Source organism: Bacillus rossius, chromosome 7 (assembly GCF_032445375.1).
Source record: "Bacillus rossius redtenbacheri isolate Brsri chromosome 7, Brsri_v3, whole genome shotgun sequence".
In the NCBI taxonomy this organism is placed as follows: Eukaryota; Metazoa; Arthropoda; class Insecta; order Phasmatodea; family Bacillidae; genus Bacillus; species Bacillus rossius.
Window position 1 is genome coordinate 21997013 of NC_086335.1, and position 12774 is coordinate 22009786.

At 41.1% G+C, this 12774-nt stretch overlaps 1 protein-coding gene across 2 annotated transcripts in view; it reads left to right on the forward strand.

Annotated features, from left to right (window-relative positions):
• LOC134533717 (prohormone-2-like) overlaps positions 1-12774 on the forward strand; it is a 121801-nt gene that overhangs the window by 101430 nt on the left and 7597 nt on the right. Inside the window, exons 5-9 of one of the 2 annotated variants that reach the window (XM_063371296.1) lie at positions 2484-2568; positions 7297-7440; positions 8841-8950; positions 9600-9796; positions 12125-12229. In XM_063371296.1, the coding sequence (XP_063227366.1) occupies positions 2484-2568; positions 7297-7440; positions 8841-8950; positions 9600-9796; positions 12125-12223 (635 nt within the window). In that variant the 3' untranslated portion in view covers positions 12224-12229. The remainder of the gene's footprint in view (positions 1-2483; positions 2569-7296; positions 7441-8840; positions 8951-9599; positions 9797-12124; positions 12230-12774) is intronic. The other variant, XM_063371297.1, reaches the window with a different exon arrangement.

The window sequence follows — 12774 nt, forward strand, 5'->3', positions numbered from 1 at the left end:
AAGGTTTTTTCGCATTGTAACAGTCTGGACAGTCACAAGATCATGTGCATAGGAATCAAATCAAGTGATAGTATGCTTCCATACCATCAGACATCATCATTTATTGCCTTACCTGAGGCGATAGTCAACAAAAGAGCAGTTGTGAATTGCCAAAACTTGAAGGACCAGTTTTGTTTTAAATGGAGTATTTTGGCAAGATTTGTCGAGGGAAGTCATCAAAACCGCGTTGATAAGAGGTATTATGCTTTGGAGAATAAATACAACTTCGCTGGACTGTGCTATCCACCACCATTAAATCAGATAAAAGTTTTTGAGAAAAATAACCCTGAAGTATCAGTTAATGTGTATGCGCTAAATGAGGATAATAAGGTGTGTCCGATTCGGGTAACCAAACAAGAAAGAAAAAAATCATTTCGATTTGTTGCTTGTGACAAATGAAAGCGGTGCTGCACACTACTGCTACATCAAAAACTTCTCCCGACTAGTGAGACCCCAGGTTACAAAACATCAACATAAGATTTATATGTGTAAGATGTGCTTTAAGTATTTCGCTAATCGACCTCGAAAATCAGGACTCACAGCTATACAGTGTCTTGAACAGCACAAGATTAAATGCGGAAATAAATCTTAACCAAAACTTTAGTAATTTGTCTGTGTATTTTTTTTGTACTTGTAGTAGTGTAGTATGTATGTAATAAAAGTTTTTTTTAAAAGAAATTGTGGTGTTTTTATTTTCTCAAACCTAACACTTTAGTGGTATTTTTTAAAATTAAAGTTGATTGGTATCGGTCAGGGATCGAACCAAGGTCAGGAATCAATATGTAAATTAATGAGTTAATTATTTGATGAATTTTGGATTTTTTCCCGATTTTTTAACATAAAAATTACGGATTTTCAAGATGACGTCCAAATTTCAAGATGGTGGGGGGCACCTCCATAATAAATGATTACTGCACTCTAGCGGATAAGAATTAAATTAGCATGGTATCGGTACACTGTAGCAGACGAAAACAAGATGGTGGTCTCCAGCGGATGAAGACAAGATGTCGGACGTGACGTCATGTTACCTGACGATATATGTGCTATGAAAAAAGTGGTAGTGGGAAGTCAGTCTGCCTACAGCCACCACGGGGGAAGGAGCCTGTCGCCATTTTAAATTTTTTTTTGACCTCGTCGGGTTCGAACCGAGGACTCCGAACTCCGTATCGTAAAAGTATATTTTTTAAATATTTTTTATTAAAATTTTATTATTTGAATTTTTTTATAAATTTAAAAAAAAATTTCATTAAAATCGGATAATAAATAAAAAAGTTAAAGATGGCGGCCGTAACGAAAAATGCAACGGTGACGTCATATTTCAAAATGGCGGACAACACATCGCCGGAATTTTCGAGAACACAATTACGTCATCCAATATGGCGGATCCAAGATGGCGGATCCAAAATGGCCGTCAGGGTCAAGGTAAAGGTCAAAGGTCAAGGTCACAACCATCCAAGATGGCCGCCGTGACGTCAGAATCCAAGATGGCGGACGCCGACACCACCACCACCGCCTGGCGCCTGTCCCAGCTGCCCCTATTATATACTACTGATTTGGATGTTGGATGTTACGGAGTGGGAATTCGTAATAATGTATCCGAGCTGCATGTTAACTCCGTGAATGTAGACACCAACTATCAAAACTATTTAGGGCCCGAAATTTGTACAGCGATTGGTTGTTTCGTGCCTAATAATGGCGATTTCGAGCACTTTAGTTAGATCGCCTAAGCTAGAGACCACGATAATTAATATATTTTTTAAATTCCACGTGCATAAAAAAATAATATTCGCAGTTAAGTGTCAGATAAATTTTCTTACGTAAAAATTTTCCCTTGAGCGGTATTTGCCCACGGTTTATGGTAGTCCCATTACGCACAGCTAACATTCGCCGCTGACAGAACAACTACACACCTAGAAAACCAAATCTTTACTTTGCCTAACTCCCCCATTAGAAAAATCAGTTTTCTTCGTAACCTGCAGTGAAACAAATCCTAAGGGCCCCGCCTGCCTGCTGGACAAATACGTGTGCAGAGATTCAGAATAAACCACGGGATTGGAAAACTGTTCAATGTTAGATACTGGTGTATCTCTACTAAAAACATTTTAAAATGCGCTGAGAGCGGACTAGTAGTTCTGTTTCCGAATTTTGTTTTAAAACTGTATTTTAGGAGAAAGAATAGGGCGAAAACGCATGTTTTCAGAATAATTTTTAGGCATAAAACGTAGAGATTCTTAAAAATACTCAAGGGAATTGCATTACACTTACCTCCATTTCCCCGCCACGTGTTATGGTTTTTCGTTGAAATCACAGTAGTTGTCCCACGCACGCCGAGAAGACAGCGCGCCAGCTGGGATGCCGCGATGGGAGCACAAGGAGAGTCACCTCACTAGCACACGCACCCTCTGCCGGGATGCGCGCCTCTACTGGCCTGTGCTGTGTTGCAGCCGCTGTGAACCAGTACCGCTACTACGGCGGCGGCGAGCGCCGAGGCCTGCAGGACGCCGGCTTCGCCACTCCGTCCAAGCGCAGGTGAGTGACGCGCCCAATGTCGCGCTTCCTCGAAGCCAGTCGGCGCGCCAGTGGCTGGTGTCCAGTGGCTGGCCTGGGTTTACCCGCCAGTAGCGCGAGATGACTGTACCGAGGAGTAGATATAGTCCAGTAGTTCCTCTTCCTCCGGGGCAGCTTTGTGTGGACACGCCGGCAATTGTTTGCCCGCAGTAGAGCAAGTAGAACGTCACTTACTTAACAATACCGCCTAAATAACATTTCAATAACTTTACAAGAGGGTCGAAAAACTGATTATTTTCAAGTGTACGTATATAGTGTTATTTAATGTGATGCTAGTTTTATAAGAAAAGTGTATTTATTACAATAATTCAAAGGTAAGCAAATTCACTACTCCTTTTACTCCAGCATGCTGGCATCCCGTGCCGAACTGGCCTGCTGTGGGTGTCGTGGAGAATTTCCAGGTAGTAATGTCGAGAGTGATCATGTATGATGAAGCCGGGCTACCAGGTGGTGCCTTAGTAGTCTTCGGGTATCGAGGACAAAAATAAACCCCGCAATCTCGGCTCCGTGTCTGGGACCCTGTCTGTGAACAAGCCAAATCCAAACGATTAGACCTGCATCACAGCCAGTCGTTAAATAAGCATAAATGCCCACAAAAAAAAGGGAATAGTCGGGAAAGAGAATGGATGTCGAAAAGTCACCAAAAACAGGGTGCTGTACCTTGAATTCAGGAGAGGTCTCGCCGAGGTGCCCGCGAAATCAAAAATTTTACAAATTATAAAATTCTCTACACTAAAGCAAAGTCTGACTGATAGCTTTCTAAAAGCTTAGGAAAAGCATCCTTTGACGAGGCGACTACATCCTTGCAGTAGAAGCGAAGTTGAATCGTGCTGAGGGCTGGCCGAGAAACGATGCCGTCAGTGAGAAGTCGCGCCAAGAGTCCCTGGCATGGCACCTTTGACGCTTAATTAAATCAGGCGCTCCGCTTTGAAAGAAGGAGGGGATACTTCGGCTTCAGGACCGAAATGTTCCGAAGATGTCCGAAGTAGTGTTCGAGAAATACAGACTTCGATAGCTCGATGTTGGTGCTAGTGCCCGATCGCAGCGCGATCTCCTGGGAAGTGGCCGAAACAGAGAAGAAGTCGACACGTACATATCGAATGAGACTACTTCTAAGGCATGGTGGCTTATGGAGGAGACAGAACGACAGGAGAATGTTTGTTGCGTGAGTCGCTAGGGGGCAGGATGTGTTTGGCCAAGACTCGGAGTAGATGATAACTCTGTCACTAGAGGTCAGAGGCGGTACGTTTGAAAACCAATGTCCAGACCTTGAGATAGGCCGTCACTGGCCGGGGTTAAGCACCGGTCATTGCTCTGGGAGGTGATTCGTGGAAAAGAGGGAGGGGGTGGAAATTGGCAGGAGCAGTGGGAAATGTGCTCTACTGAGCCTGGATACGTGACTGGGGGTTAGGGAAACTGACTCCAGGACCTGACTGGAAGTGCTACGGATAAGGAAAGGGGGAGAGAATTTCGAAAAAAATTAAACTTTTGTATTAAAAAAAACTTACATTACCGTTGACCCCAAACTCTGACACATGGACCTACACTAGTAGCTGTGGGCTACGTGGCTTCTCACACAGTCATATTAATAAAAAAAATTTAAAACATGGGGGTGTACCTCCCCTATCTCTCCACCCTGCGTCCGCCACTGTTAAAATCTTCTCGTGCCTTGTCACGTGAGTTTAGAAATATCAGTTATTGCATACGTCCTGAACCACCTGTCGTAAGTCAAATAAAGTCTTACCCTAACTAACTATGTTGTAGTTGTGCTGTGTTAAAGAACACGAGCCCATTCTCGTCTATAGTTAGCCTCCGCTGGATGACTGGCTACCATAAAAAAAATTTTTTTTATCGAAGTCTCGGTTGTCATGGAAACAAGAAACAGGCTTCGTTTCTCTTTATGTCGCAGTTTTATTGGATATATATTTTTTTTATACCTGCGCGGCAAATTGGACCAATCGGCAAGGAAGAAGCTGCGCAAAGACACGAACGACATCCTGGCTCGAGTTTTCCTTCCTCTTCCTTCCCTGGAAATTCAATCGCCGCCCGCTGTTCGCCGGCAGTCGGAGGAGTTGCGCTGTTCCTCGCAGTAACGAGATATCGCCTCGCCTCGGCGCGGGCGACGAGAACAAAGTTTACTTTCCTGTTCTTCGTTTCGGAGCGGCTGTCTCGCGGGCGGACTCGATATCGCGTTTCTTCCCCCACTGCGCCGCAGCTCCGCCGGGGGGTTCGGCGGCAGTTGGCGACGGCAATCTGAAGTTGCGCCCTTCTGCCCGGCGCGGCGCTTCCAGAAGTCTGGAGCAGCCATTTCGCTCTCCGCTTTGCAAGTTGCCGCCTGCCTGCTTCCCGCGTACACTGCAATTTATATATACATATATATATATATATATATATATATATATATATATATATATATATATATATATATATATATATATATTGTAAATGGAACTGAAATAATCATTTGAAATCACAGATTTTTGTAAATTTTCACATTTTCATGGAGAGCAACTATATCGTTGCAAAAAAAAACTGCTCGTAGTAATACAGGCTTTGAATTATTTCCTGGACATTTATGCTTTGGGCTATCCCAGTACCTACATAAGTTACGGTTATTTGCAAACCGTTCACTGAATAGTTTTCCAGTATTAACTGCGCACATTAATAAGCATAATACAACAAATAAAATAATATTGTGAAATATCCTATTTTATTTTCCATAGTTAAAAAAATATACACACTTGAATAAAGAATCAATCAAAAATTAAAATGATTATATTAAAATATTTCGTGAGTACGGCAAGAAATAAACATTGCTGCCTAAAACTTACTTCATGTGAGAAAATATATCCATATCAGTTGGTTCTATAAATTTACAATATTTTTATTATAATATTACAAACTAATTCTTGGCAATTGGTTTCGAAAGGAATCTTTTGTATATGTAAAAAACAAAAATTGTGTAGAGGATAAACAAAAACTAGTGAGGGTCAGTAACTTGCAAGTGCTCTTATTTTTATGGTGTAATTTATAACTTAATTTGAAGAGTCATAGGGGCTATGTCACCCTCAAGAATTATTTAAATCAATCATAAATAGGTGTTCAACCGTGAAACAAATATTATTTTTATAATTCAACACCAAATAGAAGACCTATATATTTATATTAAGATAAGTGGTAATAATAAATATATTTGTAGCAAAAAATTAAAATTAAATAAATCTTGGGAAAAAACCGTCATAACACAAAGGATTCTATGTTTTCTCAATTAGAAGCTAAGTGACACAGTATATTTTTTTTGTAACCAAACAAAACATTTCTTCAAACTCAGTTGCCAAGAGCTATTTTTGTAAACGTACAAGAAAATTGCAGTAAATTCTACGGAATTTTTATAATGAAAAACAAAGCAAATGCTGTATTTTTTTTATAAAGGTGTTTGTATGGTTTCAATCTTTCAGTACTTTCAGTAACTTTTTTCACTCAGGAACCGGAACAGGTTATCTGAAATTATCTTGTTAGTCCACAATTAGTTCGTAAGATCTGCAGGCAATGTTTTGTAACGTTATAAGAAGTATTTTGCAATGTCACAAGTCACCGGAGGGTCGCAACCTTCCTTCTGATAGCAATCTTCGTAACAAATGTTGAATAGGCTGTCACTTGCTAACTTACTATCCGCGAAGACTCTTTATGTCTAGCTGATGGTCCTCACTATGTTTGCAGGTCACTCAAACCATTCATTGAAGTGTAGTGTCTGCCGTGTGGAAACAGTTTAAAATGACTATTTTTTTTTATGGAAGCGAATGTGTTTAGCGACGGAAGTTCTAATCCATACCTACTTATTAAAGGGGGAGCGATAGGAATGAAAAAAAAAACATATTTGTTTCAATAGTATTTTCCAATGTTCCTTATTAAAAAAAATTGTCTTCGTTAAAGCAGAAACTTCCAGAGACAATAACATAGCGTTAACATCTCAGGGGATACTAATTGTAGCAGCCAACTAAATGTTAATGTCAGGCCATCCAATAAGTTACTAAGTTACATGCTTTGCAAAGCCAAACGGTACAGATGTGTGACAACTTTAAAACTTTGGTTGTCTGTAAATTCGGTTTACGGACGATATTTTAACGTGACGTCATAACAAAACATTGATGCAATGATTCCATACATTTATGAATAAAATTTAATCATTTTTATTGAGTTATCACTATTTTGTATGGATACAAAGAAGGAGTGAAATGAAATATACAATTTAATTGATAAATTTACTTTTATTTGCGCTCATTAATTCAAATATGTTTATTACTTTAACGAAGAGATTATTTTAACTATAACTTTTATACATGTTTGCTATTTAACTTCTTCCAATCTGTGTTATTCTGTTAAGGATAGGACGATGATAGGAAAAGTAGGAAACGAATGGGAGTGTTTGAAGTTTAATGTGCCTCGAAAAAGTCAAATCGATGGTTGTTCCAATCGAGTGGAAGAGAGATAGATGCGGGACAATGAGCGTACAATGAGCGTAACGGGACACTTTTTCGTGCGTGCAGCCGGCGTTCATCGATTTATTAGACGTCACGTAAAAAATATTGAAACCAAACTGGTGTCTGTCTGTATCGTGTTGAGGCACTGCCGGTGGGTTCAGGGTGTTGGTGGCGAGGTGGCGAGCAGCTCCCGTGTGTGTGTCGGCAGTGGGATGAGCAGCTTCCGCCCCATGGTGCCCCGCGTGCTGTCCTCTGGCCAGCGGCTCAAGAGGGACCTGGAGCTGGACCCAGAGGACGTCATCGCGCTGCTGTCGCTCTGGGAGGCCGAGCACCGCAAGCAGCTGCCCTACAGGTGCGTGCCGAGCCCTCTGTCAGTAGAGAGAACAACACAGTTCTGGTCCAGGCGGGGCACAGCGGATTCAGCATGTGAATTAGTTTTTTAAGGGTTGGAGAAGTAGGATAGATTGGGGTGTTAACAAAATGTGGCGAGAAGAGGGGTTATAAAGCGACATGTTAGATTATGTCATGGATGGTTTCAAGTTTAGCTACTAGAGCATGCTAGTGTTGTTGTATAGTATTATACATTCTTATAATAGGTCTACCGAGTTTGTTGGGTTCAAACCGGGGGAGGATTTTCACCAGAAAATGTTCGCATTAAAAAAACCAGCACCTTTCACCGCTCGGCCACCCTGACATTATTAGATAGATGGTTCTTAATATGTATGTTTAAAGTAAGAAGCTGGAGTGATATGAGAGGTGAGGGTTTGGAGCAGTGCGATGTGGCGCGTGGGACATATATATATTTATATACAGTATGTCCGTGAAGTCAAGGTGCAGTTATGAACATTCTTTGTGGCCAACAGAAACGAAACAAAAGCTTGGAACTTGCGCTAATCTGCTTTATACTTCTACTGCCACGTCCTGGAACATGCGGAACAAGTAATAAACATGTAGATGTGTGACCAAATCTACACGTCACCCAGACTCAAGGACGAAAATGTTTTTATCTTTAGTATCGGCTAATAAGCACATTTAGTGATTGATTTTGTTAATAACATTTCAATCTGGCCTGGAGCGAAAAAAAAAAAATCCGCGCAATGTTCGTTTATACGGCCAATGATAAAACAGACTTAGTAGTTTTAGCTGTTTCCATTGCAATGAATATTAAATATTTTAGTTAAGGACATCCCAAGACACAGAACAACAATATTGTGAAAATTACGATTAATTTATAAGATTTATACCAACATTAGTAAAATTAATTTTCTCAGGGGAGAAATGCTGAAATGGTTCTTAAATGCTAGAATGGTTCTTAAATGCTGGCCATGGCTGATTCCTTCCTCTCCGTTATCTTGATTTGTGTGATTGAGTTTATCCATTTCTAGTGACCTCGCTGCGTAAGAAAAGTAAAGCTTAAGTAAAGAACAAATACGCAGCTTCATAATAATTAGACTGGAATTAAAATTGGTTTTTATTGGTGTGTTTATCACTCCCGCATTAATGCCTGTAGGCTTTTCGAAAATTAACTTACAAACTAAAGGCATACTAATCCTAAAATAGAAAAAAGGCTCTAGGGATTCATCATGGGTTATCATGGATTCAAACCAAAAATTTATGTTACTATAGTTAGAGGCAATTCATACAAATCTTATTCAGTGGTCGGCTGAATATAAAAAAATAATCTTAAAATCTATCACTTTAAATCTGTGTGTTTATGTGGCAGCTTGGTATGTGGCTGTGGTGTGTGAGCAGCAGGCAAGAGCCGTCGGGGTGGTCCCAATTCAACGGCGCAGAACCATCCGAGGACTTCGAGGCACCAGAAGAAGGCGAGCAGGGAGAGGCGGAGGAAGACAGCCCCAATGGTGAGAATTTTTGGTTGGCACTATTTTCTGCATCAGTTCCTCTATCACTGATATAATTTTTTTTACATTATTGATACTGCAATTACATTTAAACACCTTTCGGGTTTTGCTAGCCGAATGAGTTAAATTGTATGGTACATTTGTACTATCAAAGACTTCTAGGTGTAAGAATGTTTACACCACAAGTCCTCTAAATGATTTCAATGCTGAACTCATAATCCACATTGCCTGCATAATAAATAGAAAGGCTTAGAGAGGGACGTGTTATAAATTAATTTCAAGACACTCTTGCCCATATGGAGCTCTGAATACATAATCCCAGACTAATGTCAGGTGCGCTGACCCCCCTGGACCAACGACTCCTGCATTCGACCATTAATTTTGGCTGTCGGCAATCTATACTGCACATCTGTATGCCCCATCGTCACTCCACCTGTTAGGTGAACTTGAACTAAACATGGACGACCGAGCAAGTTGAGCAATGTTAGAACACTGACTCGCATTAGAATTTACCCAGGTTCCAGCCCCAGACCCACTTGTCCATGGTCTAACTAAATTCTTCCAGGGTCACCACGTCTGTTTGGCATAGTTTTTGCGCCAGTGTAAGGCTTGGCAGCAACTAAGCGGGGTTGACCGGTGACTGGTGCAGCAGGCGGCTGGTGGGAGGGCCCGGTGTATCCGTCAGCCCCCAGCGCCTACCCCGGGCACTTCGCGCTGGACAAGCGGGTGCCGATGTACTACCCCTCTGCGGGCGCGCAGTTCCCGCTCTTCCCGGCCCAGAAGAGGGAGGGCCAGTGGGGCGGCTTCGCCAAGGACAAGCGCTTCATGGTCACCCGCAAGCGACAGGTAGGTACCTGCCTTCACCGCGCTCCAGTGCCACTCTTTCACTCCTTGGTCACCTGGAAGCAACGAGCGCGATCATCGCTACATTGCAACGGTGTCCATTTCCCCATTCGCACAACAAGAGAGGTCAGCGACGTCTCAAAGTGATGGGTCACGTGCATATTCTCACCATAAAAACATCCAACGTCTTTATGTCCACTAAAAATGAAAAAAATTCGAAGTCAACTGAATTTACACAGCTATTTCGGAATATTGTATTTGATTTTTAAGTAATTTGTATTGAGAAGTGGATCTATTGTCATCAAACAGACATGATAATTATGACTATTAGACTACGCAAGTAGTATATAATAGTTCCTCCGGCGGATGGTGCCGGTGCGTGGAGCGAGGAGCCAACCGCCATCTTGGATTGTGACGTCAAGGCGGCCATCTTGAAGTTGACCTTGACATTTGAACTTGAACTTCAAAATTTGCCATAAATGAAAATTTGTTAATAATTCTCAAAAATCTGCCAAAATCTCCAGTTTTTAGAAGAAAAAACTACGCCAAAGAAGATCAAAAATCAAAACAATAATAATTTCCCTATTTCAAGGGAAAATTTCCCGTTTTTAGTCCTCAACAATGTCAGAGGCTTGAAGTGTTTGCAAGGTGGCTTTAAGTTCGCATCTACAAGCCGACCTAATCTGCTTAGGGAATGATCTCTGCCAATAGGATATCATGGCCGCCATTTTGTATTATGTCGTCACCGTTGGGATTTTCGTTATGGCCGCCATGTTGAAAATATTTAATTATTATTCGATTTTAATAGGAAAAAATTAAAAATAATAAAATTTTAACTAAGAAAATTGCAATTAAAACATTCTGCCATTTTGAAAACAGTCCGCCATAATTTAAATCCATAATTATTTAGCTATAATTTCGGAAAAAATTTAATTAAAAATTTATTTAATATAATTTTATTAAATTTTAATTAAAAGCAAACTAACGTAGTGGAATTTAATTTAAAAATTAATTAACTTAAAAAATCCAATTAAATTCTGATATTAATTACAAATTTTCAATATGGTAGCCGTAGGCTATCAAAAATTGCAACGGTGACGACACAATTCAAATGGTGGCCATGAAATCGTAATGGCTAAGGTCATGACCTAAGCGGCTTAGGGCTGCATGTAGATGCGAACTTTAAGCCACTTAACAGCACTTTTCAATCTCTGGCATTTTTGAGGACTAAAAATGGGACATTTTCCCTTAAAACTGTAATTTTCCCCTCTAAATAGTGGAATTTTTATATTTCTGATTTTTGGATATTTTTTAGTGAATTTTTTTCCTAAATTGGAAATTTTGGCGAATTTGCGGCTAACTTTTAGTAAGTTTTGGCAAGTTTTGGCAAATTTTGAAAGTCAAAGTCAAAGATCAAGGTCATCCAATATGGGCACCACGACGTCATAATCCAAGATGGCGGTCGGCTCCTCACTTCACGTACCGGCACCAGCCGCCGGAGGAACTATTTTATACTACTTTTGCAACTGGCCTCCATCCAGTTGCATCCCAAGCCAGGTGATGCACACATTAAATATTAATTGGTGTTACTTGGTATCCAAAATTATTTTCTTCTACTTATAACACTGTAACCTTTATCAATATTAGAGTTTGGTCCGCTAAAAGCTTTTCATTGTCTAGATATGCCTGATTGGACGTAACGTAATAATATATTATATAAGTATAGGTACATATAGAATAGAAAAATAAATTGCCCATATTTCTGTTATTTCATGTATAAATATATATGTGTTTAATTTACTTATTGCCACTTTCTGTTCAGATTAACAATCGTGATTTTTGCCTTTTGTGAGGTAGTGGGAACAAAATATGTATTCAATTTTTATTTTTATAACTCCTCCCATAAATGCCCAAAGCCCAGCTCGAAATACACCACTTTTATAGCAGCCAAGAACAGCAAACACTGCTTCACTCCTCGCCCGCGCACTTGCCTCTCTCCGAGGGCCTGACGGGCGGGCGTGCAGGGTGGACGTGTGGACGTGTGGACGTGTGGACGTGTGGACGTGTGGACGTGTGGACGTGTGGACGTGTGGACGTGTGGACGGGTGGACGGGTGGACGGGTGGACGGGTGGACGTGTGGACGTGTGGACGGGTGGACGGGTGGACGTGTGGACGTGTGGACGGGTGGACGGGTGGACGGGTGGACGGGTGGACGTGTGGACGGGTGGACGGGTGGACGTGTGGACGTGTGGACGTGTGGACGTGTGGACGTGTGGACGTGTGGACGGGTGGACGTGTGGACGTGTGGACGTGTGGACGTGTGCTTGCAGGCTCCGGCTAGAGACGGCGTCCACTCGCTGGCCCAGCTGCTCAACTCCACGCCCCGTCGCGACCCAGGGGTGCCCGTGCTGCGCCGCATGGTCCTCTGAGCCCAGGTACCAGGCCCGTGGTGGAAACACCACATTACTTAGAAAGTCAAAACTTAGAAAACTTGAAAAAATCCACGTAACTTAGAAACAAACAACTTAGAAAGATCATAACTTAGAAACACACTACTTAGAAAGATCATAACTTAGAAACACACAACTTAGAAATACACAACTTAGAAACGTCATAACGTAGAAAGTCACAACTTAGAACTGTCATAACTTAGAAACACGTTACTTATAAACACGCAACGCAGAACCATACAACTTAGAAACGTCATAACGTAGAAAGTCACAACTTAGAACTATCACAAGTTAGAAACACACAACTTAGAACTGCCATAACTTAGAAACACGTAACTTAGAAACACGCAACGCAGAACCACACAACTTAGAAACGCCATAACGTAGAAAGTAATAACTTAGAACAGCCATAACTTAGAAAATTCTAAGTTATGTGTTTCTAAGTTGTGTGTTTTTAAGTTGCGTATTTCTAAGTTGCGTGTTTCTAAGTTGTGTGTTTCTAAGTTGTGTGTTTCTAAGTTGTGTGTTTC